The 13,966-nt window shown below is 43.0% G+C and overlaps 1 protein-coding gene across 1 annotated transcript; it reads right to left on the bottom strand.

The window, feature by feature from the left end:
- Positions 1–8,412: 8,412 nt before the first annotated feature.
- LOC117978520 (disintegrin and metalloproteinase domain-containing protein 21-like) lies at positions 8,413–12,393 on the bottom strand. The gene is given in 2 exon segments (XM_034951290.3): positions 8,413–10,777; positions 10,779–12,393. Coding segments are annotated over 2 exon segments (2,202 nt in total). The 5' UTR covers positions 11,817–12,393; the 3' UTR covers positions 8,413–9,613.
- Positions 12,394–13,966: the final 1,573 nt, after the last annotated feature.

Genomic DNA, 13,966 nt, shown 5'->3' with positions numbered 1-13,966 from the left:
GAAGTTTGGGGAAAATCTTTCTCAACCAAGGAAAGAAAATAATCTTCTGGGTTATTTGCTTGTCATTAATAAAAAACCTGGCTAATGTAGAAAATTGATTTTTTAAAATAAAAGATCTTTAGTGAATGGAAGCATCTTATATGAAAATGAGGAAAATTATTTCATTCTTAGTTTCATGCATCTCCTGACATCCCCACACTCACAAATATGTTGTTAGATAATTTTATACAGTCTGCATTTAATCCAAGGTTTAATGAACAGCTAAATATTTTTTTAAATTGTATATATTTGGTTTTGTATTTTTATCACAAAATTATGATCTTAGACAAATTAATTGTGTCATATCTCAACCATGGCATATGACTAAATACAGTTTTACTCTTCTTAAACGGTACATTTTTTGCTTATTTTATACCCACTTCTCTAAATTCCTGGAATATCCTCTATCTGTTTACTTGGCTATAGTTTGGGCTTTTACTGAATTTCAAATAAATGAAATTATACAGTGTAATTGAAATGACTTTACTGAAGAAAGTTGAAAATGAAATTGCTGACCTAAGTAACTTTGCAAATGAGGAAATTATGTATTGCGGGATCTGGCCAGCAGCCCACAATGCAATGGGGCTCTCTCTTTGTTCCCAGGCAGATTGGCAGGTTGAGAAATAATAGACACACACAAGACAGTGAAAGCTGGGTCCAGGGGGGTCACCACCTACTGGTCCCACAGTGCCAACAATGCACTGGATGTACCAGCATTTATTATTAAGTTTAGTGAGGGTGGGGGTAGGTCAGTGAGGGATTTAGGGTCATTTGATTATGAGGTGAGATGGTGACATGGGGATGAAGTAATTCTTTAACATAACATTTGTATGTAGAAGTACAGTACACAGAGATAAGAATTTACAATATAGTGTGTGCGCCAGTAATTTCTAACAGAGCCTTAAAACAGAAACACAATCTTTCCATAACCTATGATTAGCAAGGTATTAATCAACAGTAACAACTGCAACAAAAGCTGGTTACAAACAATCCACGGAAACAGGACGTGAAGCTAGACAACCAGTTAGACCAGAAATTCTCAGAAGGGAGTATGCCTTAACCCTAAAGAGGCCTAGAAGAGCCGTGGCAAGATGAGGGTGTTTATAGCCCTATCTTATCCATATGGACAGGTGCCCCCTATGCATCCGTTTATAGGCTCTCCACAAGGGTCGCATTCCATTCCCAGAGCTATGAATATCTGCTTTTCTGGGATAGGAATCTTGGTGATGTGAAACCTCCCTGATTGCACGTCCATTCATAGGCTCTCTACAGGGGAAAGCACATCACGTGCTGTTGGCTCATTCTGGCAGTCCAACCTGGCATTGTCTTTACACAATCCTGCATGCAATTTTGTATTTACAATAATCAGGAGCATTTCATCTTTTATTCCGTAGCAATAGTTTCAGGGGGTCTCCCTACAATTATGTAAGTTTAAAGTGTAAAGAAATTGCACATAAGCACTCTATTCTAGTAGATAAGCATGTTTCAAACAAGGGTACCACTTTACATCTCTGATATTGCTATGCATGTTTCCTGAAATTGTGCAGCTAAATAATAAAATGGCATACGGTGGTATGGGGTTCCTCACTTTGCAGTGGGTATTATGGACACTCAAGGAAGGAAGGGTAGAAAGGTCCATGTAGTAACATTGTTGGCTGGAGACACCAGTGTATTCTCATTTTCAAGTTAATAAAGTTACAGAAGATTAGATATATAAATAGTTTCAATGAGTCCATAAACATGGGTTCATATAAACATGCACATTTACTAGGCCAGTTGGTGGAGATGTCCTAGAAGTACTTATACCACATTAACAACACACAGAGCCAGTATCACAATTTTTTATTTAATACCATTCTTTAACATCAGAAACAAGCAATATTTAACAATATCAGTGATTATATATATATATATATATGAAAAAGGTAATATGGAAAACGAGCTTAGAATTTATTGTAACATCAGGAAACAGGGAAGTGTTCAAAAACAAAAGAATGAGGTGTGCTGTAAGGATGCAGCATCCAAACTAAATGAGCTCCCAGCACCTAATAAAGTTGTGGTGATTTGAACAATAAAATGAATAATGTAGCATGGATCTTCTTCAGAGTATGAAATAGACATCCATAAACCAATATGGATATTAATAGATGATTAAATAAAGAAATAATGGGAAGAAGAACACATCTCCTTACAGAAGTACTCCAAATATCTCAGGTGGATAGTCCTCCAATCAAGTAGGTGAAGTTTAAACACTCATGAGTTGATTGTGGGCTGAGATTAGAGACATGCAAAAAAATCACTATTAGTGTATTTTATAATGATATTTCAGATATAATGTCAAAGACATGATCTTTAAGGAATAAAATTATACATTTTTTACCTAAATTTTTAAACACACACATACATACACACACACACATTTTTCCACAATACACACTGATAAGGGAGACAAAGGCAACTAGAGACTTGGAGAAAATACTTCCAAATCACATATTTGTTAAGTTATTTTAATTTGTTAAAAGATTTTTATAATAAATATGCAAGTATACTTACAACTAATCAAAAGAAAGCAATGCAGTTAAAAATGAACCAAATATCAAGAGAGGGATCTCACCAAAAATTATATGAAAATTGTTAAGTATGAATTTTTTATTAGGAGCATGTGCATTTAAACAGAAATTAGATGCCATTACTCACCTATTAGAATGGTTAAAACACACAATTCTCATAATGATAAATAGCAATATGAATGTGGAAAACCAAGAACTATCATGCATTGATAGTGGGAATTCAAAACGCTACATTCACGAAATGAGATATTTTTGGTTCTTTTTTTTTTTTTTTGAGACCGAGTCTGGCTCTGTTGCCCAGGTTGGAGTGCAGTGGCGTGATCTCGGCTCACTGCAAGCTCCGCCTCCTGGGTTCATGCCATTCTTCTGCCTCGGCCTTCCAAGTAGCTGGGACTACAGGCGCCCACCACCACGCCCGGCTAATTTTTTGTATTTTTTACTGGAGACGGGGTTTCACCATGTTAGCCAGGGTGGTCTTGATCTCCTGACTTTGCGATCTGCCCGCCTCAACCTCCCAAAGTCCTGGGATTACAAGCATGAGCCACCGCGCCCAGCCTATTTTTGGTGTTTTTTAATAGATAAAAAGGTGGAGTTAAAATGTGAACTTGTATCTGTGTTCCAAAATATTTACAACACTGACTCAGAAATTGATGTTTACAAAGATACCTTCAGAGGAAATTCTATATCAGCTTTATTCATTTGATTCATTCTCCAATCCCTGAAATTTGCTTACAGACTAAAGGTATGAAAAATCTTCCAAATAACTAAAATTTCTCAAATACACATTTATATTGTTCCTTCTCGTTAATGACTTAATATCATTTTCTAAGAAAGTCTTCAATCTAATAATCTTTGTCATCTCCTCCATGCCAGCACAGCTGCCTCCTTCCTGGGGTTTTTGACACTCTCAGGATGTGGGTTTTCACACTGTGTCTCTCACACAGCAATACACGGCCATGTCCTCAGATCTCAGGCTGCTCAGCTCCATGTAGGCTGTGCTCGTAGGCATGTATGTGGTCATGTTGACTCTGGCCTGGATGTTCTGTGCATAGCCTGTGTTACCATTGCCCGCGATGATCCATCTAATCCACTCAAGGCCTTGTCCATGGGCTTGTTGCACTCACTGCATAGCAGAGCTTGTAAAGCCTTGTAGGAGACCTTCACTGAGGACCAGGCTTCTTCACCTCAGCCCCAGACTGCACTAGCCGCACCTGGGAGTGAGCACCTGTGGGGAGGACACAGAAGTGGATGAAAGCCCCTTTGACTGGACTTAATCCCCTTCTCATCACTGGGACCTGGGAGCCCCTTACCTGTGGCTGCTGCCACCAAGAAGACGATCCTCCAGGTCCAGTCCATGGTGAGGAGCCGTGCTCTCAGAGGATTCTCTAGAGGAGGGATACGGTTGTTGGGTGATGCTTTCAGAGCACAGACATACCCATATTTACCTCAGTGGATCTCAGGTTATTTGCATATTCATGAGATAGAGCATTTCATAGCTCAAAGTTTGATCCATGATGAGAAAGGGAAGCTAAATGACATATCAGCCATACAAGAGTGTGATACTGATGTTCCATGCCCTAATCCTGCTTCTGGACATGCATGCCTTGCTCTATTGATGAACGTTTGTGGACAGAGGTTCTTGCACTGAGGAATATGCCCCCCTCAGAACATGTTTCTCACACATTTCTCCCATCTGAAATGGGAGCATTTATCTAATGCCTGTACCCCCATTGTTTCTTGGAAGTAACTGACTTGTTTTTCATTTTACAGGTTCCTAGATGGAAGCGACCTGCCTTGTCTCCAATGTGACTTTGGACTTGGGCATTTGAGTTAATGCTGACATGAGTTAAGATGTTGGGGTACTATTGGGAAGGCATGATTGGTTTTGAAATGCAAAGAGGACATAAGATTTGGGAGGGGCTGGGGTGGCATGATCTGGTTTGGCTCTGTGTCTCTTGGATTATATTGGACCTCTTCCATCCTGGAAAAGGCAGAGGTTTGTCCTCACTGAAACAGACACTTACTCCACATATGGGTTTACCTATCCTGCATGTAATGCTTCTGCCAAGACTGCCATCTGTGGACTCATGGAATGCCTTATCCACTGTCACAGTATTCCACATAGCATTGCCTCTGACCAAGGCACTCCTTTTACGGCTAAAGACGTGTGCCAGTGGGCTCATGCTCATGGGATACACTTGTCTTACCATGTTCCCCATCAACCTGAAGCAGCTGGATTGACAGAAAAATTGAATGGCCTTTCACAGTCACAGTTACAATGCCAACTAGGCTGCAATACTTTGCAGGGCTGGGGCAAAGCTCTCCAGAAGGCCGTGTATGCTCTGAACCAGCATCCAATATATGGTACTGTTTCTCCCATAGCCATAATTCATGGATCTCGGAATCAAGGGGTGGAAGTGGAAGTGGCACCACTTACCATCACCCCTGGTGATTCACTAGCACAATTTTTGCTTCTTGTTCCCATGACATTACATTCTGTTGGCCTAGAGGTCTTAGTTCCAGTGGGAATAATGCTGCCATCAGGAGACACAACAACAATTCCATTACACTGGAAGTTAAGATTGCCACCTGGACACTTTGGGCTCCTCCTACCTTTAAGTCCACAGGCTAAGAAGGGAGTTACAGTGTTAGCTGGGTGGCTGACCTGGACTATCAAGAAGCAATCAGTCTATTTCTCCACAATGGAGGTAAGGAAGAGTATGTATGGAATACAGGAGATCCATTGGGGTGTCTCTTAACATTACCATGCCCTGTCATTAAGATCAATGGGAAACTACAACAGCCCAATCCAGGCAGGACTACAAATGACCCAGACCCTTCAGGAATGAAGGTTTGTGTCACTCCACTAGGAAAAAAAGCATGACCTGCTGTGATGCTTGCTGAAGGCAAAGGGAACACAGAATGGGTAGTAGAAGAAGGTAGTCATCAATACCAGCTACAACCACGTGATCAGTTGCAGAAATGAGAACTGTAATTGTCATCAGTATTTCCTTATTCTTTTGTTAAAAATATGTTTGTCCAGGTATATGCTTGTACTAAGAAAATTCCTTCATTTTATTTCTTTTTCCTTTATCATGTGATATAAAATTTATTGACTTCATATCAGCATTTAAGTGTTCTTAACTTTACCTAATAGCATTTGGGTTGGGGATTGGTGCATTTCTTGTTGTACAAAAGATAGTTGTATTACATTAGGTGTAATTATGACCTTATTATTGTCTTTATTTGAAGATTATGTATGATCTCAGGAGATTCATATGGGTTCAAGTTGACAAGGGGTGGACTTGTGATGGTTAATACTGAATGTCAACTTGATTGGATTGAAGCATGCAAAGTATTGATCCTGGGTGTGTCTGTGAGGGTGTTGCCAAAGGAGATTAACATTTGAGCCAGTGAGCTGGGAAAGGCAGACCCGCCCTTAATCTAGGTGGGCACCATCTAATCAGCTGCCAGTGTGGCCAGGATATAAAGCAGGCAGAAAACGGGAAAAGACTAGACTGGCTTAGCCTCCCAGCCTACATCTTTCTCCTGTGCTGGATGCTTTCTGCCCTTGAACATCGGACTTTAAGTTCTTCAGCTTTGGGACTCCGACTGGATTCCTTGCTCCTCAGCTTGCAGGTGGCCTACTGTGGGACCTTGTGATTGTGTGAGTTTAATACTCCTCAATAAACTCCAATATATACATAATATATAATATAGATAATATATATGCTATATATATTATCTATATATAGTATATATACTATATATAAATAATATATATGTATTATATACATTATATTATAATATTATATATGTATTATATACATATATACATATATAATATATATGTATTATATAATATATAATATAATATATAATAATAAAATATATATTATATATTATAGTATATAGATAATATATAGTATATATTATCTATATTATATATATTATATATATTATATATATATTTATATATATATATATATACTGTTGTAGTTTCCCATTGATCTTAATGACAGGGCATGTTATATATATTATATATACATATTAGGGTTCTCTAGAGGGACAGCACTATATATATATGTATAGTTTCCATAGTCTGTGGTGTAGACTAGGTGAAATGGACTTTACAACCTCCTGAAGGGTAACACCCAGACTGTCACCTGAACTTCCTGAAATCCTGTGCCCTGGGGATTGGACAAACCTTAAAACCAAAGCCACTGTTAAGTTAGCTCAGTCTTTGATTGAGCATGGCAATCTGCCTCTACTTGACTTCCAGGGGTGGGTGAGGGAGAATTCCTGCCTGGAACAATGTCACATTACAAAGAATTTTCACAATGCTCATGAGACATCTCGGACCTTCCATCAGAAGCGTTCAGGATGGCAGGAGACTGGACATGATGAGCAAACATGGGGATAGGAGGAAGGAAACAGAGAATGGCAGGAGGTGACAGCTGACAAGGCCTTGTGTTCTCAGATGCTGAGCATGAAATGAAGCACTTATGATGAAGGAAACAGAACAGATGTATGCTACAATATTAAATATAAAACAGTAAATTACAGCAGGTGGCTTCACAGCAGCTTAGACACAGCAGAGGAGAAGAGGATGGAATTGGAAGATCGATGCTCAGGATGGATGCAGAGTGAAGCCGAGGACCCGTCAAAGAGGATTTGGGAGTTGCAGGCTCTGGGAGTGGACCCACCCCAGAAAGAGAGAAGGAGAGGGATGGGAGGAAGAAGGAATGTTTGAAATTACTCCTTAGAGAACCAGGACAGCCCCTTGGGCCAAGCAGCCCATGACCCTTGCAGCCTCAGAGGTCCAGACTCCCGCCTGGCCTCACGTGCTGGTTGGTCTTGTCCCTGCCAGGCCAGAACCCTCCTCAGAACCCAGAGCCCCCACAGCTCTCCCTCACCCTATGCCCAGGACATGTCTCCTGTGCTCTCTTCTCTGACCCACAGGTGGGAGTTTACACCTGCTCGAGTGGCCTCGGCATCCACACAAACAACCTGGTAACAGTTGTCCTGCTCCCTCCACCTGGCACAGCTTGGATCTCCCACAGTGCAGGCCCCGTGTTTAGGAGTGATTAGAACACACAGAAGGACAGTTCAAGACAACAGGTGCTGAGGCAGGCAGATTTGGAGGATTTAAGTGCTGATGTTCTTGAAAGACCATTTCCATGGGGTTAATGGTGGTTTCTCTTGGTGAACTGTTGGCTTGTGTTTTTGATATTGTTGTTGCTCTAAATAGTGTTTACCTGACTTCAATATGAACTCTATTGGTCGCAATCTTTGTTAAAATATGTATCATTCTAAAAGTTCACATGGCATTAGATTTTTTGCTCAAACTACCTATAATATTTCTCCAACAGAGTGCACATTTGCCTTCCTTCTGCACATACCTCCGCCCCCTGCCCTGAGCAGTGTCCCAGCGGGTCCCATCTGTTTAGGGGGTGGGGCAGGAGACACAGGCCCTGACACAAGGTGGGGCTGTGCCAAGCACGGTGGTCTTGCATGGGCACTGAGTGGGTGGGCCCTGGAGAGAGGGGAGGTCATTCCCCCAGGGAAGCCCCCAGGCCACAGGGGAGAGGTCAGCTGGAGCATGAGGTGGCGGGCAGAGATGCATAAAGGGTGGGACGGGGCCTGCTGCTCTATCAGCAAAACCCCTCACACCCGAAGGACACACAGGTGGAGGGCATTGTATTCACTGACCTCACACTCACTGTCCATTAGCGTTCACCCACAAAATAATAGAATACACTGAGAGAGGCACAGGAATGGATTGCTCACATCTTTATGACAGCTGAATGGAGGAAATTTCTAAGCAGGTTCAGAGAAAGGATATCAAGCTGTGTTTGGAGAAAGCGGTGGGAATTCTAAACAATATCTATGGAAGCAGAACATCTAGAACCACAGATGTATTCAGAAAAATGCTAGATCTCAGTACTACCCTAGAATATCAGCGGTTTTCTGTGGATGGTATGGGAAGGGTGATTTCTTCCGTTGGGTGGGCTTTGCCTTTGAAATTCTCTGTGACATATCTACACTGCATTTTAAAAGTCAATATTATTGTGAATTTTAATTTAAAATAAAATGTTATCTCATTCGGTTATTTATACATTTAACTTCCATTTTCCTTTACAATAACTCAGCGACACACCTAGCCCTGTTTTACACCTGGACCAGCCTGTGCTGCTACAAGCCTGGTTTCTCTTCCTCATCACGACTTACTCAGCTTTCCTTCCCATTTCAGTTCAAGGAATTGTGGGGGCAGGAAGGAAGGGGGCAGCTGCCACTCACGGAGCTCACACTAAATGCCAGAGAGCTTGCCCCGCACATCTACCTATTTTTCTAGTTGAATTTGCAGCAATCAACCTCAGGGATTCATTTTCCCACATATGGGAAGCTTGGCCCCAGGTAGGGGGATTTGCTTGGTGGGGTATTTGAACCCAAGTTCCTCTCACTGCAAAGCCCACAGCACCCCCGTGAGGAACAGACAGGGAACAGGGAGTAGCCCTGGATCACCCTAAACTGACTTCGGGTTTAGAGAAGGACAGACTACCTGGGGAATGAGGAAGCTCATTGCTCTGGAGTTCTCTTCTGGAGAAATGTCATGAATGTGCCCTGTAAGGAGCTGGTGGCAACTTCCGTTAATTCCGGGACCAGCAACCTCAGGTCAAGAGCCAGATGCTCACTCAGGTCTCTCCAGGCCAGAGGTTCTGGCCAAGTTTGGGATCCCAGCGGAGTCTAAGAAAATGTGGAAGGCACCAAAATGTGTTTTTGAAGATTTATTTCAGAGCGAGCATCAGTGACCTACAAGAACCTGGACAGAAGCGAAGCCAGTGCCTCCCGTTTCCCCCATGATGTGAGACAGGACCCTGTGCCTCCTGTGGACTTCAAGAAATGTGGACTTGAGCTTTGCCATCTCTTCCCTTGATGCTGTTCCATAGATTTTGCTGTTATAGTCTCTGTATCTTTACAGGGATCAGGAGGCTGAATTAGTCTTATTCAGGGTTAGTAACTGTCCATTCCTTAACAGTGGTGGTCCTGATAGTTCACACATTTGTGGCCATCCCAAAGAGCAGTGCAATTATGAAGGTGTAAATACGACCAAAGACCACTCTCAGATACATCACTGATTGTTGGCTTTGTTTGACCGAACGTGTTCTTTTTGGAGGTGGCCCGCTGTTGACACTCCCACCAGCACCTCTTCTTAGGCACAGTGGAGGATCCCAGCCTATATGGCAATGGCAGTTCCTTCTGTTGTTGCACACCCCTCTATGACTGCACTTCTCAGGGCGACAGTCGTAGCCCAGTGAAGTGATAGTCGCATTGCACCTGGTGTTATTACAGAAGTTTCCATGAACACAAGGAGTGCCATCTATCACATACCCAACATCAGTTGTGTCTGTTGCACGGTGTTCATCCAGTCCAAAACACTGAAATCCTCCTCTCACTGAGTGATGGAATGAAACATGTTCCTGCAGCCGGGGAAGATGGGTCACATTGGTACACTGCAGTCTTCCACAAAACTTATCTATTCCTGCAAAAGCCTGGTTGTTGAGAGCTGTTTGTTGTCGAGTACAATGTCCAAATCGGTAACTTTCAAGATTTATGTCATAGCAGACCTCAGGAGCCTCCTCAGCACTGACACCAAAGAACACCTTGCAGCGCACATTGCGGTCAGTGCAGTTCCCATGATAGCAGTAGCCTTCTTCAGTGCACGGGGTTCCATCTTGCGTATAAAAGTTTGCGGGGCATGTCACGGTGGTCCCGTGACAGTACTCTGGAAGGTCACATATATTTTGGATAGGTCTGCAGAGAGTCCCTGGTGGGGAGTAGCTGCAGTTTGTACAGCACTCTCCTATATGACAGATGCTCCCCGGTGTTAAGCGACAGTCACTTCGGCAGCAATAACTGGCATAACACTACTTGAAGGAGCCACAGTCACATTCCTCCCTCCCATCCGCTATGAGGTTTCCACAGCGAACCATTGTCATGGTTTCATTATACACAGGAGCAAGTGCTTCGAAAACACACCGGGCTGAATGTACAAAACAATTTTGTGCATGTCCATAAGAACAGTTACTGAACGCATCTGTCATCCCAGGATATTGCTGCATAATGCAGAAGGCCCTTTTCTGACATGTGCAGTAGTTATCATCACCAGTACTTCTCACCAGTACTTCTCATCAGTGTCTGGGCTGTTACGACGGCTACTAATAAATAATGTCTGCCTAGAGTACCAATGTGTAATAGGCCTAAATGTGTACAGAAGCTATACCTTTGTGGTTCATAGTTACATTCATGTGGCGCCTCTTTAATAAGTAGTGTGGGTGAATGAACACGAAAAGTATCAAAAAAGGTTGTTCTAAAATAGGTAAACATTGCACTCTGAACTCGATAGTCATTCACAGGGGCTGGGTCACAATTATTATATATGGTCAAAAGATAAATATAGTACCGCAGATCAATATTTTGAACAATGCTGTCAATGAGACTGAACATCTGGACCACCTCCTTGGAACAAGTTGTAATATTGTCATCTACACGACAATATGAATTGGAACATTGAACGTGGCCTTTTATATTGCCTCTATGAGAACTATACAGCGAATTAGATATCCTGGGATTCATGCTGTCATTTGCTTCAGAGAACAGGGGGTCTGTCTTCTCATTGTCACCATCTCTAAATGTGGGCCCCGTTGCGTTGGGCTCGGCCACTATCTGAGAAACAACATGTTCAAGCCTGCGGGAATCCTGGAGGGGTTTGATTTCATAGGCAAGGTCGTCCAGCTTCATGATGCCTCTGAGGCCCCCACAGCACATGTCGACGGTGACCATGGACAGAGGAACCTCCTCCAGGTAGCTGAGATAGTAGCAGTCTGGAGGGATGTAGGGGTCATCCATCTGCAAGGCTCCTTGGTCATCCTGAGTTGTCACCAGCAGATGTCTGGGCCAAAGAAGGTGTTTCCTCCGCATGTGAATGATGTGTCTTTGACCCCCAAAATGCAGGCTGTAGGACAGCCAGCCAAGAAACTGAAGGTCTTTGCCATGGTGCGTCTCCTTCCTGGGAATCACCACCTCGGAGGATGCGTAGTGCCACGAGGGATGGCCTTGAGAACACCGGACTGGAGTCAGGAGCACCCAGAGCCCCAGCAGCAAGAGGGGGGCCCTAAGGGTGACCCGCGCCTCTGCCTGCCTCATGTCCCAGCCCAGGGATAGTCATCCAAAGACAATGGGAAAGGAAAGGACTGTCCTCGGCAAAGCCAGGCCCCAACCAGCTGCGGTGGCTGCGTCCCTCCCAGGGAGACCCTGACAGAGAACAAAGGGCCTCCCCAGGCTCCCACACCACACGCCGGGGCACCTGGACTCCGGGAGAGAATAAGGTAACAGTCCCAGGGCGGGGCAGGGGGTGGGCCTGGACAGGATGGCAGCTGCTGCACTGCAGGATGAGGCTGAGGGTCACGGCTGTGAGGGCTCATCGGGAAGGGAAAAGGGAGAGGGAAGCAGGGCTCTGTCTCTTTTACCACTGTCAATCTTTTCTGTTGCTTTCTGAATCTACAAAGTACAACGATGTGTGTTCAATGCCCTCACATCACCCATGTTATTCTCGGTCACTCTGTGGGTTAATAGTGCTCCTTTCTGTGGCTCACATTGCTTACTCCTTCGTCATGTGGAGGTAGATACTGCCAATATTTTCCTTGGGGATTGAATATTTTTCTACTCTTAATAAGTACCCATGTCTTATCCTTTTTGTTGTTGTTTCATTTTGTTGTGGCTTTGAAGTTTTGTTTGAAGTTACCATATTGTGAAAGGAAAATATCTTGGGCCCCGTCAAGCTGGGAACCACTCAGGGCAAATCTGCCTCCCAGTCTATTAAAAGTTGTCCCTCTGGTCACAGAGATAGATGCATATTCTCATGGCCTCCTTTGCAAACACTTATCAGAAACTGAAAAGAATGCAACCATCTGTCTCTCACCTACCTGTGACCTGGAAGCCCTGAGTGGGGAGGACTTGTTTTGAGTTGTCTCAGCCTTTCTGGATGGAACTAATGTCCTTCTTACTTATATTGATTGATGTCTCATGTCTCCCTGAAATGTGCAAATCCAGCTGTGCCCAACCACCTGGGGCACATGTCATCAGGACTTCCTGAGGCTGTGTCACAGGTGTGTCCTCAACCCTGGCAAAGAAAACTTTCCAAATTAACTGAGATCTGTCTCAGACTTCCTGGGTTCACAAGATCAACAGTTGGTATAGGGTAACTTTTTCTTCTGTGCTATGTTAAACCCTTGTGAATTATGATACTTTTTACTTAGTCCATCTATTGGGAACAGACACTATTCCTGACCCCATGAGAGCCCCAGGTGCTGTCCCTCCGATGCTTCTGTATGGTTCTCTCCTGGTCTTTGGTCATTTCTTCAGATGCAAGAGCTGATCAGTTCTCAGGGAAGGACACAGGGGGCCCTCTGTGGGTGTCTCATGTCTGAGAACAAATATTTCGTGTATTTCTCCCATACTGAGTCTTCTGTGTTCAGTCCTGATTACCAGATGGAAACCCCTGGGAATCCCAGGGCTGTGGGTCTTCTCTCAGAGCTGCAGGGTCAGGTCTGCGCTTGTTTTCACTCGGAGAGAGAGGGCCCTGTTTTCCTGCCTTCTCCTCTGTAGCAAGCTGTGATGTGGGATGCCTGAGGAGAGGGCAGAGCCCAGAGCAGATGTGAGACACCTGGAGGAGTTCATTGGCAACAGTAGCACTTGGGAAAATATGATTACTTATAATGTGACTGTACCATGAAACTCACTTAGCAATTATTATTTTTCACACATGTGTACAAATTCAAATACAACTGCATTAAGCAAACTTTAAGAGATATAAAGAGAGAAATAGAAAACAATATCAACATAAGAGAAGACCTTAATACCTCACTTACAATAATGTTTAGCAAATCCAGAAAGAAAATTCTTAAGCCTCTGAATTTGAACAACACTATTGGACAAATTCACCTGAAAGACAGTTATAGAACCTTCGAACCAAGAGCCATGTAATACACATTCTTCTCGAGCACACATTGAACATTCTCCATGATAGGTTATATGTTACATCATAAAATGAGCATTAACATTTAAAGAAGTAATGCTAACCATTCTCTCTTTCAAAAACTTGTGAAAAGTCAACCTTCCAAACTATTTCTGAGGCTACCATTACACTATTACCAGTAATATTACCATTAATAGACAAAGGCACCACAATAAAATAAAATTATAGATCAATATCATTGGTAGACAAAAATTAACCACTCCAAATTTAGTAAACTAAGTTCTAAAGTTTTTTTAAAAACCATACACCATGATTAACT

Source organism: Pan paniscus, chromosome 18 (genome assembly GCF_029289425.2).
Source record: "Pan paniscus chromosome 18, NHGRI_mPanPan1-v2.0_pri, whole genome shotgun sequence".
In the NCBI taxonomy this organism is placed as follows: Eukaryota; Metazoa; Chordata; class Mammalia; order Primates; family Hominidae; genus Pan; species Pan paniscus.
The sequence above is the reverse complement of the archived record's forward strand: the minus strand, read 5'-3'. Positions and strand labels throughout refer to the sequence as shown.